The sequence below is a fragment of the Lygodium microphyllum genome, chromosome 25 (assembly GCF_053477565.2).
Source record: "Lygodium microphyllum isolate KBCC chromosome 25, Lygodium_microphyllum_v1.1.10, whole genome shotgun sequence".
Lineage (NCBI taxonomy): Eukaryota > Viridiplantae > Streptophyta > Polypodiopsida > Schizaeales > Lygodiaceae > Lygodium > Lygodium microphyllum.
In genome coordinates this window covers 92,052,747-92,079,594 of record NC_141159.1, presented here as the reverse complement: position 1 = coordinate 92,079,594, position 26,848 = coordinate 92,052,747, and the positions used below count along the sequence as shown (strand labels likewise).

Here is a 26,848-nt window from a genome sequence, read left to right as displayed (position 1 = left end):
ATGTGTACACAACAGCAAGTCAACCTCTTCTCCCCAATCCACCAGAGCCCTACCTAGAGACCACCACCTTCTTTTTACAAAGAGCAAGGTCCATGAGACTATTATGACAACCTCAACAAAGGTAAAGCACAAGATGCATGATGGATTAGTAGCCAAGCACCTAATTCATATTGGAGATTCGCTGGAAGAGTTCCTAGGTTACATGTTTTAACAAAGCCATGTGCAAAGGTCTCCTAGAGAGTTGAAGCAAAAATACCATTGTACCTATCCTCAATTCATGAGATCTCACTCTACCTAGTAACTATTAGACTATTTTTGTTGGACACACATTTGCTAAGCTATATGCCTTCCCATTAATTGATTAGATAGGCAAAGAGGTGGGGGCTTAAAGCACAGGGATAGGCTGGCTTTAGGAGAGGCTTCTCTACATTGGATCACATCGTCGCACTCAAAGCAATCATTGAGGAGGGGAGGACTCATGCTCGATGGATCTTTTGCTACTTTATGGATTTTTGCAAAGCCTTTTATACAATGCCAAGAGATAGATTGATACACAAACTAAATGTTATGGGAATACCTCAAGAGCTTAGTTGGGGGATTCTAGCAATGAGAGAGTTGTGGGCAAAGCATGAACACTCAAGGACCTTTCAACTCATGTTCACTCCAACATTGGGGTGAAGCAAGGATACCCCCTCTCCAACACTACTTGGCCTATACATTGATCGGATTGCTGACTACATATCCCAAGAAGGAGATGAAGAAGCTCCACTAGCTAGCACTTGGATGCATCTCGTCTTACATGCCGATGACATTGCATTGATAATTAATTCTCCACATGGGCTACAAAGACATTTGGATCCACTACACTCTTATGTAGTAGATAGTGGGCCCTTGGTGAACCTTGGTTAAACCAAAGGTGATGGCATTTAACACTACACCACAATGGGTCAGGAGGTCAGCACACAAACTCACATATAGGCAAGAGGAGTTGGATTATGTGGATTTGTATACATATTTAGGGGTGCTATTTATCGGTCCCACTTTCTCTATGAGCAAGACAACAGATACTAGACTAGTGTTCACAAGTGCAATTTCAAGAACCATGCACCAAGATGTTGCTCTTTGATACATTAGTCATGTTCACATTACTCTATTGAGTACAAGTAAACAATCCTTGATCACTACAGTCGATCAAGTCACGCATATCATGGATGGAGGTTGATGGAGAGGCTACTTGTATCCATAATTTCTAGAATGATTAAATATAAGGCCTCAATATCACATGAGATCATCATATATAAGCTAACTACCACATGAATTATAGTAGAGACCCTCACTCAATCAGTCACATACATACACAACCCATGGGATCTACCTAGACATAGATATGCATGGTTTGTTCTTGAGTCCTCTTGGAAATTTACCAGGGACGGTGACAATTCATGTTGATATGCACAAATGTCAGCTTGGTTTGACTTACATGTCTTTGGCATGTACAAGCTGCCCTCCTTTTAGTAGTTCCTTCATGCACCATCGCTTCCATTAAGCCACTCATAGAGATTGGCAGGGTTATTAAGATGTATCTCACCCAACTAGACGTCAAGAGGACATGGTTGGCACCAATACATGAGATTGAGACTAGCATATATAAATCTATACCACTAGAAGAGCACATATGCTAGTATGTCAGCTAGAGCCCGAGATAAAGAAGCACTATATTTAATGATACCGAACATACTACGAGATCCAAGGCCATGTCTTCTATATGTCCAGATGTGGGTTTGGGCCACTATCTAGAGTCATGGATTTCATTAACCAACAATGCCTTGATCTCTTCCTCCCAGAGATATGATGGCTTTGAGACTCACTCTTCACGAGTGTAATAGCTCCAACACACCAAGGCCCCACTCAAAGGCAGCTTATAGATCTCTTCGTGAGATAGACTTGAGCAATTTCAACATAGCCACATCCTTAGTCATCTATGCATACGAGTATTGGTCGATCCAAATGTTGGCCAGTCCAAATGTCCCAGACCCCGACAAGTGTTGATGATACTTCCATAAGCAGATACAATAGATTATTATCCAAGCTAGATCCATGTCCTCTACATCACCATGAGATTGTATCAACTAGAGCTCTTTATTTGTCAATTAGAGTTCTCCTTACTTCTAGTGCTTAGTCTTCTTGTACTTGTTATTAAATTTTCATTTTCTTTACCTTTCAAATAATTGTATCATCATATAGATAATTGTAACTCATGGTCTCAAATGTCGTATTGGCCTTTCTTTAGACGTTAATATTTCATTTCATTTCATCTCTCTCTCTCAAGCAAAAGCTTAGCCATTCCATCTCTCAAGTTGAAGCTCCTTTTAGTCTACATGTCACTTTGCATCAACTCATTAACACATCCTTTCAATCTACAAGTATTTTGTGTCTACAGTGATAGTTTCCTTTTCACACTTTATCCCCCGACCCTCGACATAAAGGTTTGTTCACATGGATGAGCTAAGTAATTTCAAATCTCCCCCACATGCTCATAAAATGCAAGGGCGACACCATAGGGTGAAGGTTAGATCTGAGTTGTTGCATTGACAAAGATGTACCCAAACACTTTCTCCGTAGACTTGGCATCACCACCCAAGCCAAATCAAGAGCCAAAGCCTATGGGTGGAATACTTGCATCATCAAGTTCACAACTTGGAAGTAGAGAATGTCGTTTTGGCAAACCCACTTTCTAACATGCATATGCACTTGATAAAACTAAAGGGAAAGCTAGCAATGGAGGTGGCCATTGCCAATAAGAAGAGTTGGGCTGAAATTGAGGAAATGAGAATTACAATGCAAGGGGAGGTTTAAAACAAGGAGGCAAATTGGCAATGTATGACACATATCTCTTCAATAGTTGATGAAGCTATATTGCACAAGAATATTACATTCCATACATAATTGGGAGGCCTTCCTAATTGATAGCATGAAAACATACAAGTGAAAGACAATAACGACATCCAAGGATGTCGAGATTCACATAGGTTAGTGACAAAACTAAGACTAACTCTAAAAGAAAAGGTTTCGATTGGATGATACCATGGAAAAGCACCAAGAATAAAATCAACGAACTTTAGAGTTTGAAAACATGCAACGTAAAGCTATGCACTAAATCAATCAAAATGTCTAGAGGGAGCCAAAATGTGAATCATATATGAACTTACTTCAACTTCACTCAAAGCAAACGAAGTCAAACTGGCAAGATGAAAATGGCAAATGGGCAAATTTATTGTGGCAACACCATCATAAAAGAGTTCAAAAAGGTTAAGCAACGAGTTGTTTAAAATATGGTCAATATTTATTAACTTTTGTAGCTTAAGCAATTGGTTTCATTTTTGCGCTAATGGCGCCCCCCCATAGTGGATTTTCCTCTTTGATAAGAAAGGCAACAAGGAGCTATACAAGCTCCAACTCAATGAATTAAGCTCACAATTGAGGGAGCACTTTGTGAAAGAATATTTCAACTTTGTAAAATGCTGCTAGATGCTATGCCCCAAGATGGCAGTGCTGTGTGTTCATGTTTGCTTTTGCTTGCCATGAACGCAAATCCTCAAGCAATGAGGGTCAGGTTGTGGACTGAGATCTGAGCTACAATCTCTTCATGGTGATAAACCACATTAGTAAACTAGAGAACAAGGCCAAGTACACGCTTAATTTTACTTCTTCAGAGGATTTTATTTGACGCACGTGTTGGTGAATTTTTGACATTTTGAAAACAATAAACAATAAACGGTAGGTGCAGAGAATGCTTGACTTTCTTCCTTGCCGTTATGGCAATGCGCAATACGATAATATTTACAATATGACAGACCTTCACCTTAAAATGCTTTCTTGCAGGTGAACGTTACTAGTATGGGCTGCCGATAAGCAAGTGATTGCATTTCTGAAGTGGATGAAATGTAATTTTCCCCACTTGACTTACGAGAAGGATCCTCATGGGAAGAGATTGTCAGGAAACGCCCTGTCAGCCTACTCAGGGCAACAGGTATCTACCTCATCCTTCCAGTTTTTCGTTAAAACAACTAGCTTCTACCACTGGCCACAAAATTTGTACTCTTCCATCACATAACATCAAAGAAGTAACCAGTTCCTCAATAACCCAACAACTGTTTCCGAAGAAGAGGGTGAAGTTCACATCTATGTACACCAATCTTTGTGTCTTTTCAGGACTGCTTACAAGTACTCTGTATATATCTTTACAACACTGCTACAGAGAGGATGGCTGGCTTGTCATTTAGCCTTGAGATACTTGCGGCAAGCTAGGGAAACACGCTGGCTCTAAGCATTTATGATCTGCTTGATTCTGAACGTGTCAAACAAGCAGCTCTCTCGGGATTGTAATACAGAGGCCAGACATGCATGCATTGATTGACAACAGAGTGTTTCCAAAATCATAGAACCTGGTTACACGGTTTTGAACCCCTTTTGTTCATTCTTCAAGCTGCTCAAGTCACCTGCAAGCCTCTTTTCAGGGGATGACGAGTAGGTGTTTCCCCTTACTGCCCCCCCAGAGGCACGTCTTTGTGTATGTGGCACGCGGTTACTCCTGGTAAGAAGTTGAAGTTGCAAGCTATGAGCTTCTTCCCGAAGCAGAGCGAGCTGCAATAATGTAGCAAATTGTTTTCATGAGATATAACAAGAAACATAATCTCTATTTTAAATATCTTTTCATATTGACAGACGTCTGACTCATACTACTCACTCGTGATTTGTTTTGCTGCAGTCGATCCCATAAAGAGCTCAGAACTGGACTCAAGCTGCAGCAAATAAATCGGCCCAGTCCATTATAAATCAATCACTATCTGGCAATTTTATTCATCTTGGAACAGACATCTTGTAACAAGAGCAACGAGATAGACAACTTGCCAATACTCCATGAGCTTGCAGAGGGATGCTTGATACGTTGCTGAATGGTGTATCAGTGTGAGGGGATGAATTTTGCCCTTCCTGTTTTGATAGCCAACACCAACATGAGTTTCAGGCTCTTTGATCCATTAAGAGTATGGAATGAAAATGCACCTGATAAGAACTCACGAGTGTCGTGTCTCAGACAAGACTAGCCATTCAAGTTAAGCAAGATTATTTGTTTACAGCTCAATTGGCATAGCTTTTTATTCATATGTGCATCCAAGTAGGCTTGTGCTCGAGTGTGACTGCTCAGACTACTACGCTCTACCAGACTACAATCCAAGCCAAAAAGGTCTGCTAGCACTGAAGCTTTTCTACACTGTGGATAAAGACTTGCTCAATCTGAGTTGTGAATTTTCAGTTTGCTATGTAATCACAATGTGCAGATCAGTCATACGAGTCACCTAGTGCATCAAGTAAACGCAATGTGACTCTGCAATTCATGCTACTCTCTCAAAAACTGTGAGTCACAAAAGTGCATCCCACCATCTATGATGATATGCTACAGGCCATACAGAATTTCTAGTCAATGCAGCCAAAAACATGGCAAAACAGGTGTCATCTATATGAGGGAACCAATATGCCCCTCACCGCCAATCCTCATCATAATGTTAACAATGGCCATGAAGACACAAGCAGAACAAATTGCAGCTCTGGGTAGCCTTGAAGGAATCTGACATGTAGATAAAGATGTATCAATGACAATAGTTCACTTGCTACTACCACAACTGCATCCTGTCCCAGCTGCCACACACTGGGCACACCTTACACCATAGCATTAAATGAACTTCAGAAGGTTCCCTTCCAGGAAATACTCATCCACTGCCACCTAAACATGCAAGACAGGGCCAGGGAGACCTTTTAAATGGGAAAAGCAATTACGAACCTTGAAAGCTGAAGGGGAATGGAAGGCATGACTCTTTTGCACAAGAGAGTCATCAAACAGATTCCATTCAGCTGAGATGGTGTGCATGTACAAGAGGATAATTACCTATATTTCCCAGTGTCTTCTACAGCAATACCTTAGCCTACCAGCAAGGGCTGATAACACAAATTTTATACCAAGTGACTAAGGTTATAATGTGGAAGACCCTCTATCAAACTCTGTTAATACAGCATCTCTAAGGTTGGTTTTACGATTTAGCAAGAAACCCTACATAGTCACTATTGAGCTAAAAATGCATTGTGTACTGATTAGCTCTTTAGATAACCTCAAAACATGTAAATTACCAGAAGTTTCATTAAATAGGGAGCATTTTTAGAGAGTTTTCGTGTCCCACATGCAAAAACCTATTTTGGGAGGATCCTTCTGCATCTATGTATCCTTTGGTATTGTGGAGGCTTGGTTTTGCGAGATACATGGACGACGCATAACCATTTCACAATATCTCAAACTCTTGGGATTCCAAAATGTCTTTTCAAGCTTCTCCATCACTTAAGGCCCTAAGGAGGTATTATGGACTTGACGAGGAAGACAATGCTTCAGCTTTACCTTCACTTTCTCTCCGATCAAGGACATATGGCATTTGGGACGACTGGCGAACCATCTTCTTCAACTCAACCAAGCCTAATGTCAATTCGTATAACCCCTTTTGAGTCACAAGAATCAAAACCCTCCTCTCTTTCTTTGTTTGGTGGGTAGAATCCAGATAATTTTCAATGTGTCAATATTAATCGACAAGACTCTAGATTCAAATATAGATCTATAGGTATACCTCGAACTATATCTTCTATTTCTTCCACGCATGAAGTTGGTACTTTCTTTCACACTTCCCTCTCATCCCACCCTTATCTCCCAAATTCTCTTTCTTTTGCATTCAATAATTTAGGATTGACTCCACTTTTGCATCCAGCACACAAGTTGGGACCTCCATCTCTGCTCCTAGTCCCTTCTCTTTCTCTACACCTCATGTCACCTAACCTCGTGTGAATGCCACTCTGCACCTTGGTACATCATTAGGGGGAATGTTACCTTGTAACATTGTGCCTTACCAACACTCGCAAGTGAGCACATCATTTTATCTTGGGATGGCGGTGATGGATATCCCCCTCACTTCCCTCGAACACTCATTCCTCATCTATCGCACTCTCAAACGCAAGGATTGCCACTCTCTACATATGGTGCAACATCACACACTCCATGGGTCACTCCCACACACGGATTTCCATCATATGCCCTACATGTCCCTATTCCTCCTCCATGGTCTACTCATGCATGCTGGCAGACCTAATAGGGAACCTGTGCCAGTGCCCATACAGCCAATGGCTCACATTGTTTCTGTACTATCTCATGTCTTGGCATATGAATTCCATTTCCCGAGCATCTTTTTATTTCTGAGTTCTTGTGCGGCGTTCTTCTTTCCTTTGCAGTGTTTCTTCTTTTCTCTTCACTCGTGTTACGCGATCTATTACAAGGGTTTTTTACGCTCCCATTGTTGCATCCACTTTTAACATGGTATTAGATTTCAGGATGGGCTTTGCTCCTACCTAGTGATTAGTCATCTAAGGTGCACTAGTACTGATTTCTTCCACTACAGATCTGCGTTTTGAGATTTCTTATGCTGATTGGACTTTTTGGACTGCTGAGACTGTGTTTACAGCCTGGGCAAACCATCTGCTGAGCCAAAACAGCCAGTTTCTGCCCTTCTCAACCTGCATTTTGCAGCCTGCCATCTATGCTTACTACTCCTGCCTTGTTTCAAGGCTGAGGTGACCTATTTAACCTGCTGTACCACTGCATTCATTGCAAGCCTGCTGCCATTCACTATTCAGCACTCCTACACTCCGACTGGTGGTCACAGACTTGGGATCCGTCTTCGGTGGACGTCACACTCCGACATTGCTCTACCCTTGAGCACATTGTACACTCTTACATTCATTTACAGCATTCATTCACTTCAGAGTTGTGTTCTCTCTCTCCCTTCTTCTGTTTGTGTTTGAGTTTTGAGTTTGGCGTTTAGGATTTGAGTTTTGCCCTCTACATCTGTGTCTGTGTCTTTGTGTTTCTGTCGTGGTCGTACACTCTGTGTGTCCTCAGTGCAAACCCTATCAGTCTTCTTAACATCGTGTAGAGGACTAGTGGCACCAGCGAGCAATCAAGTGGAGGACCAACGGGCGACTTTACGAGCGACTGCTCGGTGACCAGCGGGGCGCTGACAATGGGACCATGGCGTACGACGAACGGTCAGTGGGTCGTCACGTCACGAACCTGACGGGTCAACGGACCCACGTCAAGTCACGCATAAATTTTGTTTTCTTTCAAAAAAATCAGCTTCTACCCTTTTTTCTTGATGGGGGTTTGCACGCATAATCACACAGTGTAGATTTGAGCAATCTAGAAATTTGGGGATTTTCCCAGATTTGGGGATTGTGATGTAGAGCAAGACATTTGTCTCAAAAATTGCAGGAATTTGTGACATTTTGCCTCCAATATTTGGGGCTTTTCATGTACATGTAAAAATTGGGCTGAATTTTACCCAAATTCTCAACCTTGATGCACATTGGACCCCGTGCAATTTGGGACTTTTGCTGTTTGGGCAAAATTTGTGCGCAATTTGGTCATTTTATGTACATGCGGGTTTAATTCCATGCAATTTGAACACCTAGCACTTGGAAAATTTTGGGGGTTTTGCTGAAATTGCTCTATTTTGGCAAAATTGGCCTATTCTATGCATGTCAGAGACAATGCAGATATATGGTTGATGCTTTGAGCACGAAAATTTTGGGGCTTTTGACCGTGCGTGTCAAATTTTGTGCCCATGGGTGCATATACAACAAAAATTGCAGCTAAAATTTGGGACTTCTCAAGCAATGTGATGTATTTCTCCCTGAAACAACTGTAATCAGTTGTGGAGTATTGCAGCACAAGGTTTAGTGCTTCTGAAAATTTACTAGCAGATCTGAGATTTCTGCTTCTATGTGGTCATTTATTGTTGGTTGGTACTTGTTTGACCTTGATCACTTGTGTGACAGTTTGAGCCTCCATTTGTTGAATTGTTTGGTCACATTTGGGCTGAAAATCAGGGCTAGCAGCAATGACAGCAGTAATCTCATGCACATTAAGAAGCTTGAAGGAGCAAATAACTTTGCAGTCTGGTAAAAAAAGTGCTACAATATCCTGATGCAAAAGAAGCAAGCAAAGCCGATTAAGACCAAAGGGGCAAACCCCGCAGATATGGAACAGAAGGACTGGGATGAGTTAAATGAGCTTGCACACTCAACCATAGAGCTATCGATTTCTGATGCCTTGCTGTTTAACATTGAAGGTTTGGATTCTGCATATGCTATTTGGACTCAACTGAAAGAACTGTATGCACAGAAGAGTGCCGCAAGCAAAGTGTATTGGCTGAAAAAGCTTATGGATTTGCGTATGAAAGAGGGTACAGCAATGTCTACTCACTTGAGTGAGATTAACTCCATTTTTAGCCAGCTGGTAGCCTTGAAGTTCTTGATTGATGAAGAATTTAAGGCTACGTTCTTGCTTTGCACTTTGCCAAAGAGTTGGGATACATTCAAGACTACTATGAGCAATTCTAATGCGATTCTTTTATATGTTGATATAGAGAGTGCTCTACTCATGGAAAAAATGAAACGGCAGAACAATGCATCCAGTAAGTCTTCCAGTACTTTGCATACTAGGGGCAGATCACAGCAAAAAGGCAAACATGATAGCAAGGGACGTAGTAAATCACATGGCAAGGATGTTGAATGCCATCATTGTGGCAAGAAGGGTCACTTTAAACGGATCACAGCAAAAAGGCAAACATGATAGCAAGGGACGTAGTAAATCACATGGCAAGGATGTTGAATGCCATCATTGTGGCAAGAAGGGTCACTTTAAACGTGACTGCTACAAATGGAAGAAAAAGAAAGGAAAAGGCAAGAAAACAAATGATAGCAAGGAAGAGAACAAGTACAGTCAGCCTAAGAAGAGCAATGTAAAAATTGAAGAGATGAATTGGTCACTCATTATAGTGATAGTGGGAGTGATGTACTCTTTGTCTCTTCGCACTTTGGTACACATGCTTTACTTGCATATGCAAATGATGACATGTATACCTAGATTCTCGATTCAGGTGCTTCCTTTCATGTCACCCCTTATCGTGAGTGGTTCTCTGACTATATAGGGGGCCGACATGGCGTTGTCCATCTTAGGAACAACTATCCATGTGACATTGCAAGTATTGGCAGTGTGCAGTTGCAATTTCAGCACGGTTCTGTCTTCACACTTCAGCATGTACGGCATGCACCTCAGCTCAAGAAGAGCTTGATTAGCACAGGGCAGCTAGATGACAATGGATTTCATACCACCTTTGGTGATGGGAAATGGAAAATCTGTAAGGGATCTAGAGTGATTGCCAGAGGTTGTAAAAGTGATACCTTGTATCCTCTCCATATATCTAGTGTGAGTGATCATGTTGTTGCAGTGACCGAGCAACCAAGTGTTTCTTTGTAGCATTGCCGGTTGGGACACATGAATCAAACCGGAATAAAAGTGTTTTCTCGTTTGGGTTACTTACCTTGTCTTCGTTATGCTGATTTTGAGCATTGTGATCATTGTGTTTATGGTAAACATGCACAGACGTCTTATAAGAAGTCTCTTTCACTAAAATCTTCTCCTCTAGAGTTAGTACATTTGCGATATATGTCAGATGCCAGGATTATCTTTAGGGGAAAAGAAATATTTTGTCACCTTTGTCGATGATGCTACACGGAAGGTATAGGTTTACCCTATTCGTAGCAAGGATGAAGTACTTGACAAGTTTAAAAAATTATTGGCATTGGTTGAAAATCAAACTCATGAGATACATAAGTGTCTTTGCTCTCTGACAATGGTGGGGAATATGTGTCCAAGACTTTTCAGGCATTTTGTGACAAAGGGATAATTAAGGAACTCACTGCCCCTCATGATCCACCCCAAAATGAAGTTGCAGAGCATATGAATCGGACTATACAGGATAAGGTCCGTACCATGTTGTCTCATGCTGCATTAATTATCCCATGGTTTTTGGGCAGAGGGTGTTCTAACAGCCATACACTTGATTAATCACTCACCCAACAAGTCTTTTGGAGGGGGAGAGGGGAGTTTCCCAAGAAGTGTGGTCGGGCAAGCCATCTTCGTATGCACGCTTGAAAATATTTGGCTGCAAAGCATTTGTGCACATTCGTAAAGAAAAACGCAGCAAACATGAGCCAAAGTCCTATAAATGCACTTTTCTAGGATATGGTGACGAGGGTGAAATGGAGTATAGATTATGGGATCCCAAGAAAAGGAAAGTAGTATGCAACAATGATGTTATCTTTCGAGAAGATCGCATGCATAAACAGCCGGAAAAGACTGAGGAGGTCCGTAGGGTTGTATTCCGGAAAGAAATACCTTTTGGACAACAAAATGTGCCCGCTACACAGCAGCAAATACCTGCTGTAAATGAACCTAAATGAACTTGCAAATGCAAAAAATAATGCTGGAAGCTATTAATACTGATTTGCAAGCTGAAATGCCAGGACAGCAAGCTGAAAATGCTCAACAGCCAGCAAATAATGATCATTGGGTTAGGAGATCATCTTGGGCTACTAAACAACGTGATAGATTTGTTTCCCGTGCAAAGAATGTGGTTGATTACATCATGCTAGCAGACTGTGGTGAACCGTCTTGCTTCAAAGAAGCAATGGACAGACATGACAACAAGAAATGGCATAAAGCCATGTTGTCAGAAATGGAATCTCTTGAGAAAAATGGCACTTGGAACTTGGTGCAGTTGCCTAAAGGGCAAAAAAACCTTCCATGCAAATGGGTTTACAAGATGAACGTCGCTTCTAGTTCCTCACCAAAGTACAAAGCAAGATTGGTTGGAAGGGGTACAAGCAGGAACATGGAGTTGACTTTGATGAGATCTTCTCTCATGTTCTGCATGAAGACATATATGCAATAGCTTGAAGGGTTTGTGGAAAAAGGGAAAGAGAAGATGGTATGTAAACTCAAAAAGAGTTTGTATGGGCTGAAACAAGCACCAAGAGAATGGTATCATAAGTTTGATACATTTATGCAATCTCAAGGTTTTCATAGAAGTTAAGTGGATCACTGCTTGTACACCAAGAAAGCAACAGATGGCAGCCTAATTATCTTGGTTCTGTATGTTGATGACATGCTAATCGCTGGCAGGGATACTCATGCCTTGGACTCACTGAAGCAAAGTCTTCATGGCAGCTTTGGCATGAAGGATCTTGGTGATACAAATCACATTCTTGGCATGCGAATACTCACAAATCGATCAAAAAGATTGCTCTATCTACCTCAACAGGAGTATATCTCCAAGGTTTTGCAACGTTTCAATATGGAGGGGAGGGAAACAATTGGGGTTCCATTGCCTCTATAAGTGAAACTCAGTGTAGAGAACAGCCCTACATCTGATGATGAGAAGGCTGAAATGGCCAAGAAACCATATGCTTCAACAGTTGGCAGTTTGATATATGCTATGGTTGCTACACGTCCTGACATTGCCTTTGCAGTGGGAGTGGTTAGTAGATACATGGCAAACCTTGGTAAAAAGCATTGGGAAGCAGTGAAAGGTATTATGAGATATCTCAAAGGCACAAAGGATTTGTGCATCTGCTTTGGAAAGCGGAAGGCATCTGTCGTTTGCTTTACGAATGCAAACTATGCTGGTCATGCAGATTGCAAAAGGTCCACTTCTGGGTATGTGTTTACCTTCACAAGAGGAGCAATCTCTTGAATCTCCAGGCTACAAAAGTATATTGCATTATTTACTACAGAGGCAGAGTATGTGGCTGCCACTGAGGCATGCAAAAAGGCTTTATGGCTTTCATGTCTAGTGGGAGAGCTTGGCATTACAAAGTTACATGTTCTCCATTGTGATAGTCAAAGTGCTATCATGCTAGCATGGAATCTCGTCTTTCATGCAAAGACGAAGCACATACAGGTGAAGTACCACTTTATTAGAAATATACTTGATAGCAAGAGCATTGAGCTTATTGTTGGGAATAAAGGCCTCATGCCTTTTAAATATGCTCGGGTGTGAACACACCCTTAGCACTTGTACTTACACATATATATCTATCTAAAAGCCTAAAGGTACACACTCGTCATTGTATCTACAAACGTGCTCGCTCTCTACTCTACTCTATCTCACTCTCTCTCTCTCTCTCTCTCTCACTGCGCGTAACGAGATCTGTCTCGATCTCGCTGCCTAACCGGTCCCTACAAGCTGGTATCAGAGCACGCAAGAGACAACTCAGCAGTTGCAGGATTCTCAGGTGGACTCCACGAGCAGGAGTTGTCACACTCGAGCAATCGACTACGGTAGGCAAGCTCGTGAGCAAAAGAGACAGTCGATTGGTTCAGAATACGAAGGGCAACAGCAGTCGACTGGAGCAGGCGACTGCAGTTGACGAGGACCAGCAAGCAGTGGGCAGCGGCAGACGGCAGTCAGTTGCAGCGAGACGGTCTGTGGCGTTATTCTTGGTCAGACGCAGTTCACACGATCAGGTGACAGGCTGTGACATCTTTTCTTTTTGTCAGACGTGGGTCACACGATCAGGCGACGGGCTGGCGGCTGTAAACGGGAAAGATTTATCATTTTTTCCCTTTGTAAAAATTTTAAATTTTTTCAAAGGTTCCCTGCAAACAAGCCCTTTGCTCACTGATGGGTGTTCGTGTGTGTAAGCACAGTCAGGATTTTGAGCAGATTTAGACCCATAATCTTGGGGCTTGTCCCAAATTTGAAGAATGTGATGTAGGACAAGCAAATTTGTCTCAGAAATTGCACGAACTTGTGAAATTTTATCCCCGACATTTGGGGCTTTTCATGTGCATGCACAAATTGGGCTGAAATTTACCCAATTTCTCGACATTGATGCACTTGGACCCTGCGCAATTTGGGGCATTTGCAGTTTGGGCAAAATTTGTGCAGCATTGGTCATTTTATGTACATGCAGGTTGAATTCCACGCAATTTGGACATCAACACTTGAAAATTTTCGGGGTTTTGCTGAAATTGCTCTATTGTGGCAAAATTGGCCTGTTCTACGCATGACAGAGTAAATGCAGATGTGTGTTTGATGCTTTGAGCACAAAATTTTGGGGCTTTTGGCCGTTCGTGTCAAATTTTATGCCCGTGGATATATACACAACAGAAATTGCAGCTAAAATCTAGTATTTCTCATGTAATGTGATGCATATGCCCTTGGAACTGTAGAATGTTGTAGCACATGGTTTGGTGCTTCTGAAAATTCAATTACAGATCTGAAATCTGTGCTTCTGCATGGTCATTTATTGCTGAGTGGTACTTGTTTGTACCTTGGTCACTTGGGTGACAGTTTGGGCAGGGGCGTGCATTTGCTGTTTTTTTTTTTGTCACATTTGGGCTGAAAATCATGGCTGGTAGCACTGACAGCAGTAATCTGATGCACATAAAGAAGCTTGAAGGTGCACATAACTTTGCAGTTTGGCAAAAGCAGTGCTACAATATCCCGTTGCAAAAGAAGCAGGCAAAGCCGATCAAAACCAAAGGGGCAAAGCCCGTAAGCATGGAACAGGATGATTGGGATGAGTTAAATGAGATTGCACGCTCGACCATAGAGCTATTGATTTCTGATGCCTTGTTGTTCAACATTGAAGGTTTGGATTTTGCATATGCTATATGGACTAGATTGGAAAAACTGTATGCACAGAAGAGTGCTGCAAGCAAAGTGTATTGGCTGAAAGCTTATGGATATGCTGAAAGTGTATTGGCTGAAAAGCAATGTCTACTCACTTGAGTGAGTTTAACTCCATTTTCCGTCAGCTAGTTGCCTTGAAGTTCATGATTGATGAGGAATTCAAGGCTACTTTCTTGCTTTGCACTCTACCAGAGAGTTGGGATACATTCAGGACTGCTATGAGCAATTCTAATGTGATCCTTTTGTATGCTGATGTAGAGAGTGCTCTACTTATGGAAAAAATGAATCGGCAAAACAATGCATCCAGTAAGTCTTCCAGTGCTTTGCATACTAGGGGCAGATCACAGCAAAAGGGCAAATATAATAGCAAGGGACGTAGTAAATCACATGGCAAAGATGTTGAATGTCATCATTGTGGCAAGAAGGGTCACTTTAAACGTGATTGCTACAAATGTAGTCACTCATGATGGTGATAGTGGGAGTGATGTACTCTTTGTCTCTTCACACTTTGGTGCACATGCTTAACTTGCAGATACAGATGATGACATACATACCTGGATTCTCGATTCAAGTGCTTCCTTTCATGTCATCCCTCATCATGATTGGTTCTCCGCCTATATAGGGGGTCGACATGGTGTTATCCATCTTAGGAACAACTATGCATGTGAAATTGCAGATATTGGCAGTGTGCAATTACAATTTCAACATGGCTCTGTCTTTACACTTCAACATGTACGGCATGTAGCTCAGCTCAAGAAGAGCCTGATTAGCATAGGGCAGCTAGATGATGATGGTTTTCATACCATTTTTGGTGATGGAAAATGGAAGATCTGTAAGGGATCAAGAGTGATTGCCAGAGGTTGCAAGAGTGATACTTTGTATCCACTTCATGTATCTAGTGTGCATAACCATATTGTTGTCGTGACCGAGCAGCCAAGCGTTTCTTTGTGGCATGGCCAGTTGGGACACATGAGTCAAACAGGAATGAAAGTGCTTTCTCGTTTGGGTTACTTACCTTGTTTTCGTTATGCTGATTTTGAGCATTGTGATCATTGCATTCATGGAAAACATGCACAAACGTCTCACAAAAAGTCTCTTTCTTTGAAATCTTCTCCTCTAGAGTTAGTACATTCGGATGTATGTCAAATGCCAGGATTATCTTTAGGGGGAAAGAAATATTTTGTCACATTTGTCGATGATGCTACACGGAAAGTATGGGTTTACCCTATTCGTAGCAAGGATGAAGTGCTTGACAAGCTTAAAAAATTCTTGGCATTGGCTAAAAATCAAACAGATAAGACACTTAAGTGTCTTCGCTCTGACAATGGTGGGGAATATGTGTCCAAAGCCTTTCAAGCATTTTGTGACAACAAAGGGATAAAGAGGGAGCTCACTGCCCCTCATAATCCACCCCAAAATGGAGTTGCAGAGCGTATGAATCGGGCCATAAAGAATAAGGTCCGTACGATGTTGTCTCATGCTGCATTACCCCATGATTTTTGGGTAGAGGCTGTTATAATAGCCGTTCACTTAATTAATCGGTCACCAAACAGGTCTTTAAGGGAAAGGGAAGGGGGGGGGGGGGGGGGCGCTTCCCCAAGAAGCGTGGTCGGGAGCCACGTTCGTATGCTCACTTGAAAGTATTTGGCTGTGAGGCTTTTGTGCACATTCGTAAAGAAAACGCAGTAAACTTAAGCCAAAGTCCTGTAAATGCATTTTCCTGAGATATGGTGACGAGGGTGAAATGGAGTATAGATTATGGGATCCTGAGAAAAAGAAAGTGGTACGCAACAATGATGTTATCTTCTGGGAAGATCGCATGCATAAACAGCCCGAAAAGACTAAGGAGGTCCGTAGGGTTGTATTTCGGGAAGAAATACCTTTTAGACAGCAAAATGTGCCCATTGTACACCAGCAAATACCTGCTGTAAATGAACCTGTAAATGCTGAAAATGATCAGCCAGCTATTGCCTATGAAAATAAGCCACTACATGTGCACGAAACAACCAAGACAGCAAGCTGTTAATGTTAATTTGCAGGCTGAAATGCCAGGACAGTGCTGAAAATGGAAATTTGCAGGAACAGCTAGCAAACAATGACCATTGGGTTAGGAGATCGTCTTGGGCTACTAGACAACCTGATAGATTTTTTCCTCGTGCAAATAATGTGGCTGGTTTGTCAGAAGTGGAGCAGCGGTGGAAGCATAAACATGTGCTGAAATAAACTGCTGAAACACAAGACAAAAAGAGAAAAGAAAAGAACACGATACAGATGAGAACTCAGATGTATGCATGGGAAATGGAATCCATATATCTGAACACGAGACAGTCGCATACAACAGTGAGTCACTGGCTGCGTGGGCACTGGCACTGGCTCCTCTCTCCATAGAGTCTGCAGATGGTGAAGTGATGAAGTGACTGACTGAGGAGGAGCCACTGAGTATAAATAGGCTGAAAAAGTGGGGAGAATGCTGGTCGGACAGCATTAAAGCTGGCCGACTGGTGCATAAAATGCTCCACTGGCATAAAATGTCACGCCAGAAAAATACCTAATAAAAAATGCCCAGCCCAGATCAAGCTCAGACTCACACATGAGCTAACAAATACTCTGCTAACACCCTCTCTCAGATCATGAGTGATCTGATACAATACAATAGTACAATGAAAAGGGATCAGAAACTATACAACATAGAACCACCAAGTAGAACCATGGATACCCAAGCAGTGGGTGATCAAGCCACCACCAAGGTGCCTCGGAGAGAACGTGATGTCGATGTCGATCGTACCAAACACTTGAAAATAGAGAAGATCATAGCATGTCTCTGTGTCCATCACCAATGTCTCGCAGTAGCATACAAGACCAGCCTGTCAAAAATGCCTTTGAACATAGGTGACCATGGATTCCCCGCCTTTGGCCAGACCGCCAAAGTGTCCCCTCATGTGAGCTCTAGACGAAAGCCTCCCGCTCTCTGTCAAATAACCAGCTCAGCATGAACCTGGATGTCAATCCCAGCTCCAGGATTTGATTCCGCCAGACTGAAGTCGATACGTCAGGGACGTCCCTCTCTAGAACCTGTACACCTGTATAAAAATATAGATGAGGCGCGGCTGCCCCATCTGAACACCCGCTCACACTCCCTCTCTGGCACAAGAGAGTCGTGAGGGATGACCTCATCACAACCACTAGAAAGCAGCTGAGGAAGGGGCCACCAAGCCCTTCCCGCGATCCAAAGAAGAGGATCCCTTCCGCGCCTTGGACTTCACCTTGGTCGGAGGATCGGAGTCGGAGTCTGATGAAGGAGAGGACTCATCGGTAGAGTTAGCATTCCGCTTCGTCTTCTGCTCCTTCCTGGAAGCCGCTAACTTCTTGCAGTCCTTCCGCAAATGTCCCTTCTTGCCACAGTGGTAACACTGGGCCTTCGACTTCTTCTTCCCGTCACCCCTCTCTGAAGCTACATAAGCCTCACCTCCATAATGTGCCGGAAGCCGCCCCTGTAATCTCAAGGATGCCTCATGCTCAAGAAGCATCGAGGTCATATGTGTAAAACTGACAGGAGTCGATGATGTCTGTGCCCGCAAAGCATTGGCCACTGCATCAAACTCCGGGGGGAGCTTGTAGAGAACCGTCCCGACAAGATGCACCTCGGGAAGAGCAGATTGCATGTGCCGAAGCTGGTCCTGTACCTACGTCACACGAAGAAGAAAAGACTGAATAGTATCTTTCGGCTCAAACTTCATCTGCTGAAGCTGGCCATAAAGTGTGACTGCCCGCATGGTGGAAGGGGCCTCGTACATCTGCTGCAACTTCTGCCATACTTCAAGAGATGTCCTACAGGAGGTAACCGCCGGTAAGACCGCTTTAGAAATACACCGAAGCAACGCCGAGTAAGCACGGGCATCGTCCGAGTCCCATGTGAGCACCGCTTCCTCATGGTTGTCCTCATCAAAGTCTTCAGGAAGAGAAAAAGAATGGAGAGGACGAGGAGTAGCTCCACAGACGATGTACCATAGCCGCTTCTGCACAAACCAAGCTTTCATGACAGCACTCCATGTGAGATAATCAGGTCCATGTAACTTATCATCAGTGGAAGTGCACGGAGGAGCCATATGGAGAGGATAAGAAGAGAAGTAGAGAAGAGATGGAATTTAGAGAGGAAACACAGCCAAAACACAAGCACAGACTGCAGAAAATGAGAGTTCACATGCAATATAACCCAAAATCTGATCAATAGAAGACAAAATCTGTTGCAGAAAGTCAAAAAATCAGTCAAAAACTGCCAAAAACAGCAAAAACGGCCTGAAGTAACAGTCAACCAGCCACGAGAGATGCTGAATCAGCAAAACGCAGGCTGTAAACTGGAGAAAAACAGGTAGAAAACTGTCGCCAGCAGCTGCAGATGAAAAACGCAGGCAGCAGAGGGTGCGTAGGCAGCAGAGGGTGCGGAGGCAGCAGGCGATGGCAAAACTGCAAAAAACGCAGGCTGAAAACAGCCCCAAAACAGGTCCCCTGGCTGCGACAGCAGTCGTCTGATCAGCAGGGATACAAAACAGTCCTGAAATCAGCAAGAAAACACAGCAGAAACACAAATCCTGAAAACTGATACCATGTCAGAAGTGGAGCAGCGGTGGAAGCATAAACATGTGCTGAAATAAACTGCTGAAACACAAGACAAAAAGAGAAAAGAAAAGAACACGATACAGATGAGAACTCAGATGTATGCATGGGAAATGGAATCCATATATCTGAACACGAGACAGTCGCATACAACAGTGAGTCACTGGCTGCGTGGGCACTGGCACTGGCTCCTCTCTCCACAGAGTCTGCAGATGGTGAAGTGATGAAGTGACTGACTGAGGAGGAGCCACTAAGTATAAATAGGCTGAAAAAGTGGGGAGAATGCTGGTCGGACAGCATTAAAGCTGGCCGACTGGTGCATAAAATGCTCCACTGGCATAAAATGCCACACCAGAAAAATACCTAAAATACCTAATAAAAAATGCCCAGCCCAGATCAAGCTCAGACTCACACATGAGGTGACAAATACTCTGCTAACATGGTTATGTTATGTTGACAGACTGTGGTGAACCGTCTTGCTTCAAGGAAGCAATGGACAGACATGACAGCAAGAAATGGTATAAAGCCATGTTGTCAGAAATGGAATCTCTTGAGAAAAATGGCACTTGGGACTTGGTGCGGTTGCCTAAAGGGCAGAAAATCCTTCCATGCAAATGGGTTTACAAGATGAAGGTCGCTTCTGGTTCCTCACCAAAGTACAAAGCAAGATTGGTTGCAAAGGGATACAAGCAGGAGCATGGTATTGACTTTGATGAGATTTTCTCTCCTGTAGTCAAGATGACTACATTGAGAACCATTTTGGGCTTGGTTGCAGTTGAGAATATGGAGCTCATACAGATGGATGTAAAGACTGCATTTTTACATGGTGATCTGCATGAAGACATATATATGCAACAGCCTCAAGGGTTTGTTGAACAAGGGAAAGAAAAAATGGTATGTAAACTCAAAAGGAGTTTGTATGGGCTGAAACAAGCACCATGAGAATGGTATCATAAGTTTGATACATTCATGCACTCCCAAGGCTTTCATAGAAGTCAAGTCGATCATTGCTTGTACACCAAGAAGGCAGCAGATGGCAGCTTGAGTATCTTGGTTTTGTATGTTGATGGCATGCTAATTGCTGGCAGGGATACTCATGCCTTGGATTCATTGAAGCAAAGTCTTCATGGCAGCTTTGACATAAAGAATCTTGGTGATGCAAATCACATCCTTGGCATGAGAATACTCAGAGATAGATCGAAATGCTTACTCTATCTATCTCAGCAAGAATATATCTCCAAAATTTTATAGAGTTTCAATATGGAGGGGGGAAAACAATTGGGGTTCCATTGCTTCCACATGTGAAACTCAGTGTAGAGGACAGCCCTGCATCTGATGATGAGAAGGCTGAAATGGCCAAGTTACCATATGCTTTAGATGTTGGCAGTTTGATGTATGCTATGGTTGCTACACGTCCTGACATTGCCTTTGCAGTGGGAGTGGTTAGCAGATACATGGCAACCCCTGGCAAGAAGCATTGGGATGCAGTGAAAGGTATTATGAGATACCTCAAAGGCACAAAGGAGTTGTGCATCTGCTTTGGGAAGCAGAAGGCATCTGTTGTTGGCTTTACGGATGCAGACTATGCTGGTCATGCGGATTGCAAGAAGTCCACTTCTGGGTATGTGTTTACTTTCGCAAGAGCAGCAGTCTCTTGGATCTCCAGGCTACAGAAGTGTGTTGCATTGTCTACTACACAGACAGAGTATGTGGCTGCCACTAAGGCATGCAGGGAGGCTTTATGGTTTTCACGTCTGGTGGGAGAGCTTGGCATCAAGTTACCTGTTCTCCATTGTAATAGTCAGAGTGCTATCATATTAGCACAAAATCCTATCTTTCATGCAAAGACATGCTGGTTCTTTTCTCCTCTTAAGTCACATTGCCTTTAGGTGGGAGGTTGTTGGGAATAAAGAGCCCTCGTGCCTTTTAGATGTGCTCAGGTGTGAACACACCCTTAGCACACTTGTACTTTCATATATATATCTATCTAAAAACCTAAAGAGGTACACTTGTCATTGTACCCACAAGTCGTGCTCACTCTCCTTACAACTCTACACTCTCCCTCTGTCTCTCTACTGCTAGCAAGCACTGCTTGTCTCGATCCTCACGCCCCAGAGCTCAACAATTTTGAAACCTCCTGCTGCTGCCAACTCTTTGTTCGATCTTTGCTGCGTTTGGTCTAAGTCTCCTGATTTCTTTCTAATCAGCCTCTTTGATTCACTATTCACTTTTCGAGAGGCCGCTTGCATATCCAGTTTCATGTTTCCCTACACCACACTCTATGTACTGAAGATCCATTTCCTCTGCTTTCTTTATAGCTTACAAACTTGAAACTCTTGTGAGTCTGTAATTTTTTTCGCACACATCTATCCCTCAATCTCTCTTGCCTCTACTCATCTTCTCTATATCTCTCTTATCATGGCTCTTCCGACTTCTCATACTAATACTCTGCATGCAGCCATTGTTTCCTTATCTATGAGCATTATGTTGGATACTTATTGTATTGAGATCCAAGTTTCAATGAGGATATTGTCTCTTGGTGCTCCAAATGTTCCAACTTCAAAGAAGGGTGACATACGACAAAAGAGGAAGTCTCTGTGCTATTATTCTGGCAAGAAGGGACATCTCTGAAAGGACTACAAGACATTAGCAACTTTATGGAAGGTGCAGGTGCGGACGATGACAATAGGTGACGACTCTCTCAGTGAGTCTTTCTCATCTACAAGTCCAGGTTTAGGCTTCTGCCAAATGGCCCTAGCAATGGCTGCAGGGGCCTCCCTTCCAACTTGCTAGTACACGTAATGTAGGACATCCCTCACAACTCTCTAGTAGAGAGAGAGTGCGAGAGGGTGGTGAGATGGGAAGTTGTGGCATTGTTGACACGCATAGAGACCTGCTATGATTCTTCTCTATTTTCAAGTGCTGGTATGATTAACATCGATATCGAGTTCTCTCCAAGGCACCTTGGTAGTGGCTTGCACACCCATTGCTTGGGTATCCATGGTTCTATCTGATAGGCATTATTAGATGTAATATAATGGCCTATTACCATTGTATACTGTATTGTACCAAATCACCCATAATCTGAGAGCGTGTATTAGCGGATATGTCAATTCATGTGTGAGTTTGTTCCACTGGGCTAGGCACAATTAGATATTTTAGGCATTTTATATTTGTCATTATCATGGTGTCCCATCCTACAACACTACTACTCTTGTTGCTACCGCCAAGAATGCCTTCACGGATAAGACTCATTTTAATAGATCGAAATTCACCATTTGGTCGAACTTCATGCAACAAGTGTTTCAATCTCATGGTCTTTGGGACCTAGTCACTAGAGCCCATGTCAAACCCTCAACTAGCTCGCCATGATCACACCCATCAATGGAGAGCCCACATCATCATAGCCAATACTAAGTTAATGCAGGGGTTTCTTCCTTAGTTCCATTCTCAGCAATAGCATTTTCCCCTCAAATCTAAGTGTTGGAGTCATCTCATTGACCACTATGCAGCAAAGATCGCATTCGACATATTAATCTCGACTTTGAGCTTCAAGAGTTTTCTATTAAGAAAGGGAAATCAGGATGATTTGAAAGTCAAGTCGGCCAAATATAGACGATCTAAGTTTGCCACTACTTGTTCATCGAAGTCAAATAACAATCAAGTTATATTCTTTTTTAACAAGCTTCCAAAAAAATATTTCCATTTCATCCAGCATACCATCTCGTTGCCCCAATTACCAATCTTCTATGGGTTTGAATGTCAATTCTTGCATTATGCCAAGCTACATTATCTAAGTCCACAAGAAGTCCTCCCCACGTTCTTATTTAGAGAGGGGTTTGGTTGGCTCTTCTTTGCAAAGGAAAACCAAAGGTGGCAAGAACTCACAAGGTGTGAAGGCAACTTAAAACAAGGGTGACACCCTTTTCTCAGACAGAAACAAAGAAACTAAATCCATCTGGCAACAACTCCCTAAAAAGAATAGGACTTGCACACATTACCATAGATCAGGACATATGGTCGAAGAGTGTCATAACAAGGTCTAGGGTCTCCCACCTAAGAAACCACAACAAACCAATGTGACTGCCTCCACTCCTTTTGGACAATCCAATGGGGCTACACCTCCTGTTGCAGCCCCATCTACTCCTTCTACAACTGCCACTAGACATGTGGCACACAAATTGCCTTAGCAACCCATATCCTTCACTACCCCTCAATGATTAGCTCATCAATCCACTAGCTCCTCTCCTATAGGACTCTTTGCATCCCTTCCAAGGGCCGCCCCCCCCCCCCCAACACATCCCTCTTCAATCACTTCACCACCTCATCACGTGTTTCATTGGTAAAGACCTGCCAATGGAAGAACATGATGGTAGCCATATCCTTAGATTTTCCTTCTTTAGCCTTCCCATGCATTCACTAAATACACATATACTCATTGCACATCTTTCATTAAGCTTTATCTTTCTGTTTTAGTTTGCTTTGAAGCATCTCACTACTAAACTCTGTTTTGCAGATCTCTCAGGCAAGATTGTGTATTTTAATGTAGGACTAACATGCAAATTTGTATCGGTCCTTCTTGGGCCAGAGACATGGAATGTGTACCGTTCCTTTCATGGTTTCATCTTCCTAGAAGATTTGCTCTTCTACCAGCATGGAGACTTCCTACTTCACCACCTTATGACCACTACACCTTACTTCTTCACCCTTCCCTCTGTCATTGACACCCATGAGTGGGATAGCTTATTTGTTTTGTGATGTGCCAACCATCCTTTCTCATTCTCTCCACGGGGCACAATTACTTGAAAGGCCACAAGCCATACCTCATTCCCACAAAAAAAAACCCGAAAAAGAAAGTTCAATGTGATTATATCCACCTTTGCAGCACTTGGTAGGCCACTAGGCAGGCAACGAGCACCCTTTGTCCAATGCCTTGGTTGCTTTGGGGTGGGATGCCTTAGGGTACAAATGGGCTTGGGCCCTTTCTAGTTCCAATTTTGGGCTTGAGAGGGGTTGTTGAGCTAAAAATGCATTGTATACTAATTAGCTCTTTTAAACAACCTCAAAACATGTAAATTACCAAAAGTTTCATTAAGTAGAGAATGGTTCTAAAGAGTTTCTACTTCCCAAGTGGAAAACCCTAATTTAGGAGGATCCTTTTGCACCTATAAATAGACACGCTGCCCACCATTCAGTCCCATCCTTTTGAGCAGGTTTCTAACTATCATGTGTAAATTTTGGCCATAGTTCCCGTCTACCTACTATCCAGCCCTTACCGACTGCAGCTCTTCCACCTCTAGCACCTGGCAACCTGTCTGCAGCTGCCACCCTGTTGTCTAGAGTCTTAGCCTGCTGCATTTGTTGTCTATCTACAACTGCCAGGAGCCACATCACCATCAACATGTGCCTTGCCACCTCTAGGAACCACGTGACTGCTGCACATTTGCGATTTTCTATCCAGCAAGCCACCTTCATCATTTCACACTTTCTTTGATATCATCTTGCTATCTACAACCTGTGATGACTAGTTTTCAGTCTTCCTCCGCATTCCCACATCTCCAATTGGTGGTTACAACACTTAGTATTTGTCTCCAAGGGATGTCACCCTCCGACATCACTCACTACTCTGCCCTAAAGCATTCTGTACACTCTTACATTCATTTACTGCATTGACTCCTTCACTTCAGAGTTCTCTTCTCTCTTTGTTTGTGTGTGTTTTTTTGCGTTTTCAGTTTTGCGTTTAGGGTTTGTCTTTATTGTGTTATTGTCTGAGTTATTGTGTTTTAGTTGTGTACATACATTCTGTGTTTTCAATGCAATCCCCAGCATATCTTCACACTCACAACTTCCCTTCTAACTCTAGGGTGATCAACCTGTCAGAAGAGGTGCAGCAATGGAAGCATAAACAACATGCTGAAATAAACTGCTAAGACACAAGACAAGAAAAATAAACACAAATACAGATGAGAACTCAGATGTATGCCCGAGAAACGGAATCCATATCGAACACAAGACAGCAACATACAACAGTGAGTTACTAGCTGTGTGGGCACCCTAGCACCAGCTCCTCTCTCCTCAGAAGAATCCACAAATGATGGCTGAAGTATTGAAAGAGAAGGAGGAGCCCCAACAATATATAGGCATAAAATGGGGGGAGCATTAAATGCAGTCGACCAGCATTTAATGCTGGTCGGCCAGCATTAAATGCTCCCTAGCCCTAAAAAGGGCAGCAGAAAATGCCAGAAAAAATACTCCCACAACCCCTGCAGCACAGATTCACCCTGAGCTGACTAATCTACTAACACCCTCTCTCAGATCAAGGGTGAGCTGATACAATACAATAGTACAATGATGGGGAATCATAAACTATACAACATAGAACCACCAGAAGAACCATGGATATCCAAGCAGTGAGTGGCCAGCCCACCACCAAGGTGCCTTGAAGAGTATCTGATGTCGATATCGATCATAACAGTAACACTTGAAAATAAAGAAGAATCATAGCAGCTCTCTGTGTTATGTCACCTATGTCACGCAAGACATATAAGACCAATCTGCCAAACATGCCTCTGAACATGTGACCATGGAATCCCCGCCTTCGGCAAAAACCGCCAAAGTGTCCCCTCATATGAGCTCCAGACGAAAGCCTCCCGCTCTCTGTCAAGTAACCAACCCATCATGAACCTAGATGTCAATCCTAACTCCAAGATTTGTACCTGTCAGACTTCGGTCAATGCGTCAGGGATCTCCCTCTCTAGATCATGTGCATCTGTATAGACATATAGATGAGGCACGGCTGCCCCATCTCACCACCCTCTCACACTCCCTCTCTGGCACAGGAGAGTCGTGAGGGATGTCCGCATTACCACCACTAGAAAGCAACTGAGGAAGGGGCCACTAAGCCCTTCCCTCGATCCGAAGAAGAGGATCCCTTCCGTGCCTTGGACTTCACCTTGGCTGGAGTTCGGGATCGGGATCTAAGGCAAAGGATGACTCGTCAGAGGAGTCCGCATCCCGCTTCATCTTCTGCTCCTTTTTCTTCCGAGAAGCCGCTAACTCTTTACAGTCTTTCCTTAAATGACCTTTTTTACCACAATGGTAACACTGGGCCTTCGACTTCTTCATCTTTAAACCCCTCTCTGAAGCTGCAAGAGCCTCACCTAGACCTCCATAATGTGACAGAAGCCTCCCCTGTAGTGATAAAGTAGCCTCATGCTCAAGTAGCATGGAGGACATGTGAAGAAAACTGACAAGAGTCGTAGATGTCTGCGCCCGTAAAGCATTTGCCACTCCATCAAACTCCCAAGGAAGTTTGTAGAGTATCGTACCAACAAGATGTGCCTCTGATAAGGCAGACTGCATGATGGGAAGCTGGTCCTGGAGGTGGGTAACACGAAGTAGGAAGGATTGAATCGTATCTGTGGATTCAAACTTCAGTTGCTGGAGCTGTCCATAGAGAGTAACGGCCCTCATAGTGGAAGGAGCCTCGTATATCAACTGTAACTTCGACCATATGTCTGAAGTTGTCGTACAGGAGGTGACTGTCGGTAGGACTTCTTTGGAAATACACCGAAGTAACGCCGAATAAACACAGGCATCATCCG

General features: G+C 43.1%; 1 protein-coding gene across 2 annotated transcripts in view; it reads right to left on the bottom strand.

Annotated features, from left to right (window-relative positions):
- Positions 1–4,111: 4,111 nt before the first annotated feature.
- Positions 4,112–26,848, bottom strand: part of LOC148014501 (uncharacterized) — a 41,868-nt gene continuing 19,131 nt past the window's right edge. The window contains exons 8-10 of one of the 2 annotated variants that reach the window (XM_087666275.1): positions 4,912–4,992; positions 4,748–4,802; positions 4,112–4,644 (exon numbers count right to left, since the gene is read on the bottom strand). In XM_087666275.1, coding sequence (XP_087522401.1) covers positions 4,450–4,644; positions 4,748–4,802; positions 4,912–4,992 — 331 coding nt within the window. In that variant the 3' untranslated portion in view covers positions 4,112–4,449. Of the gene's footprint in view, positions 4,645–4,747; positions 4,803–4,911; positions 5,065–26,848 lie in introns of those variants that run through there. The other variant, XM_087666276.1, reaches the window with a different exon arrangement.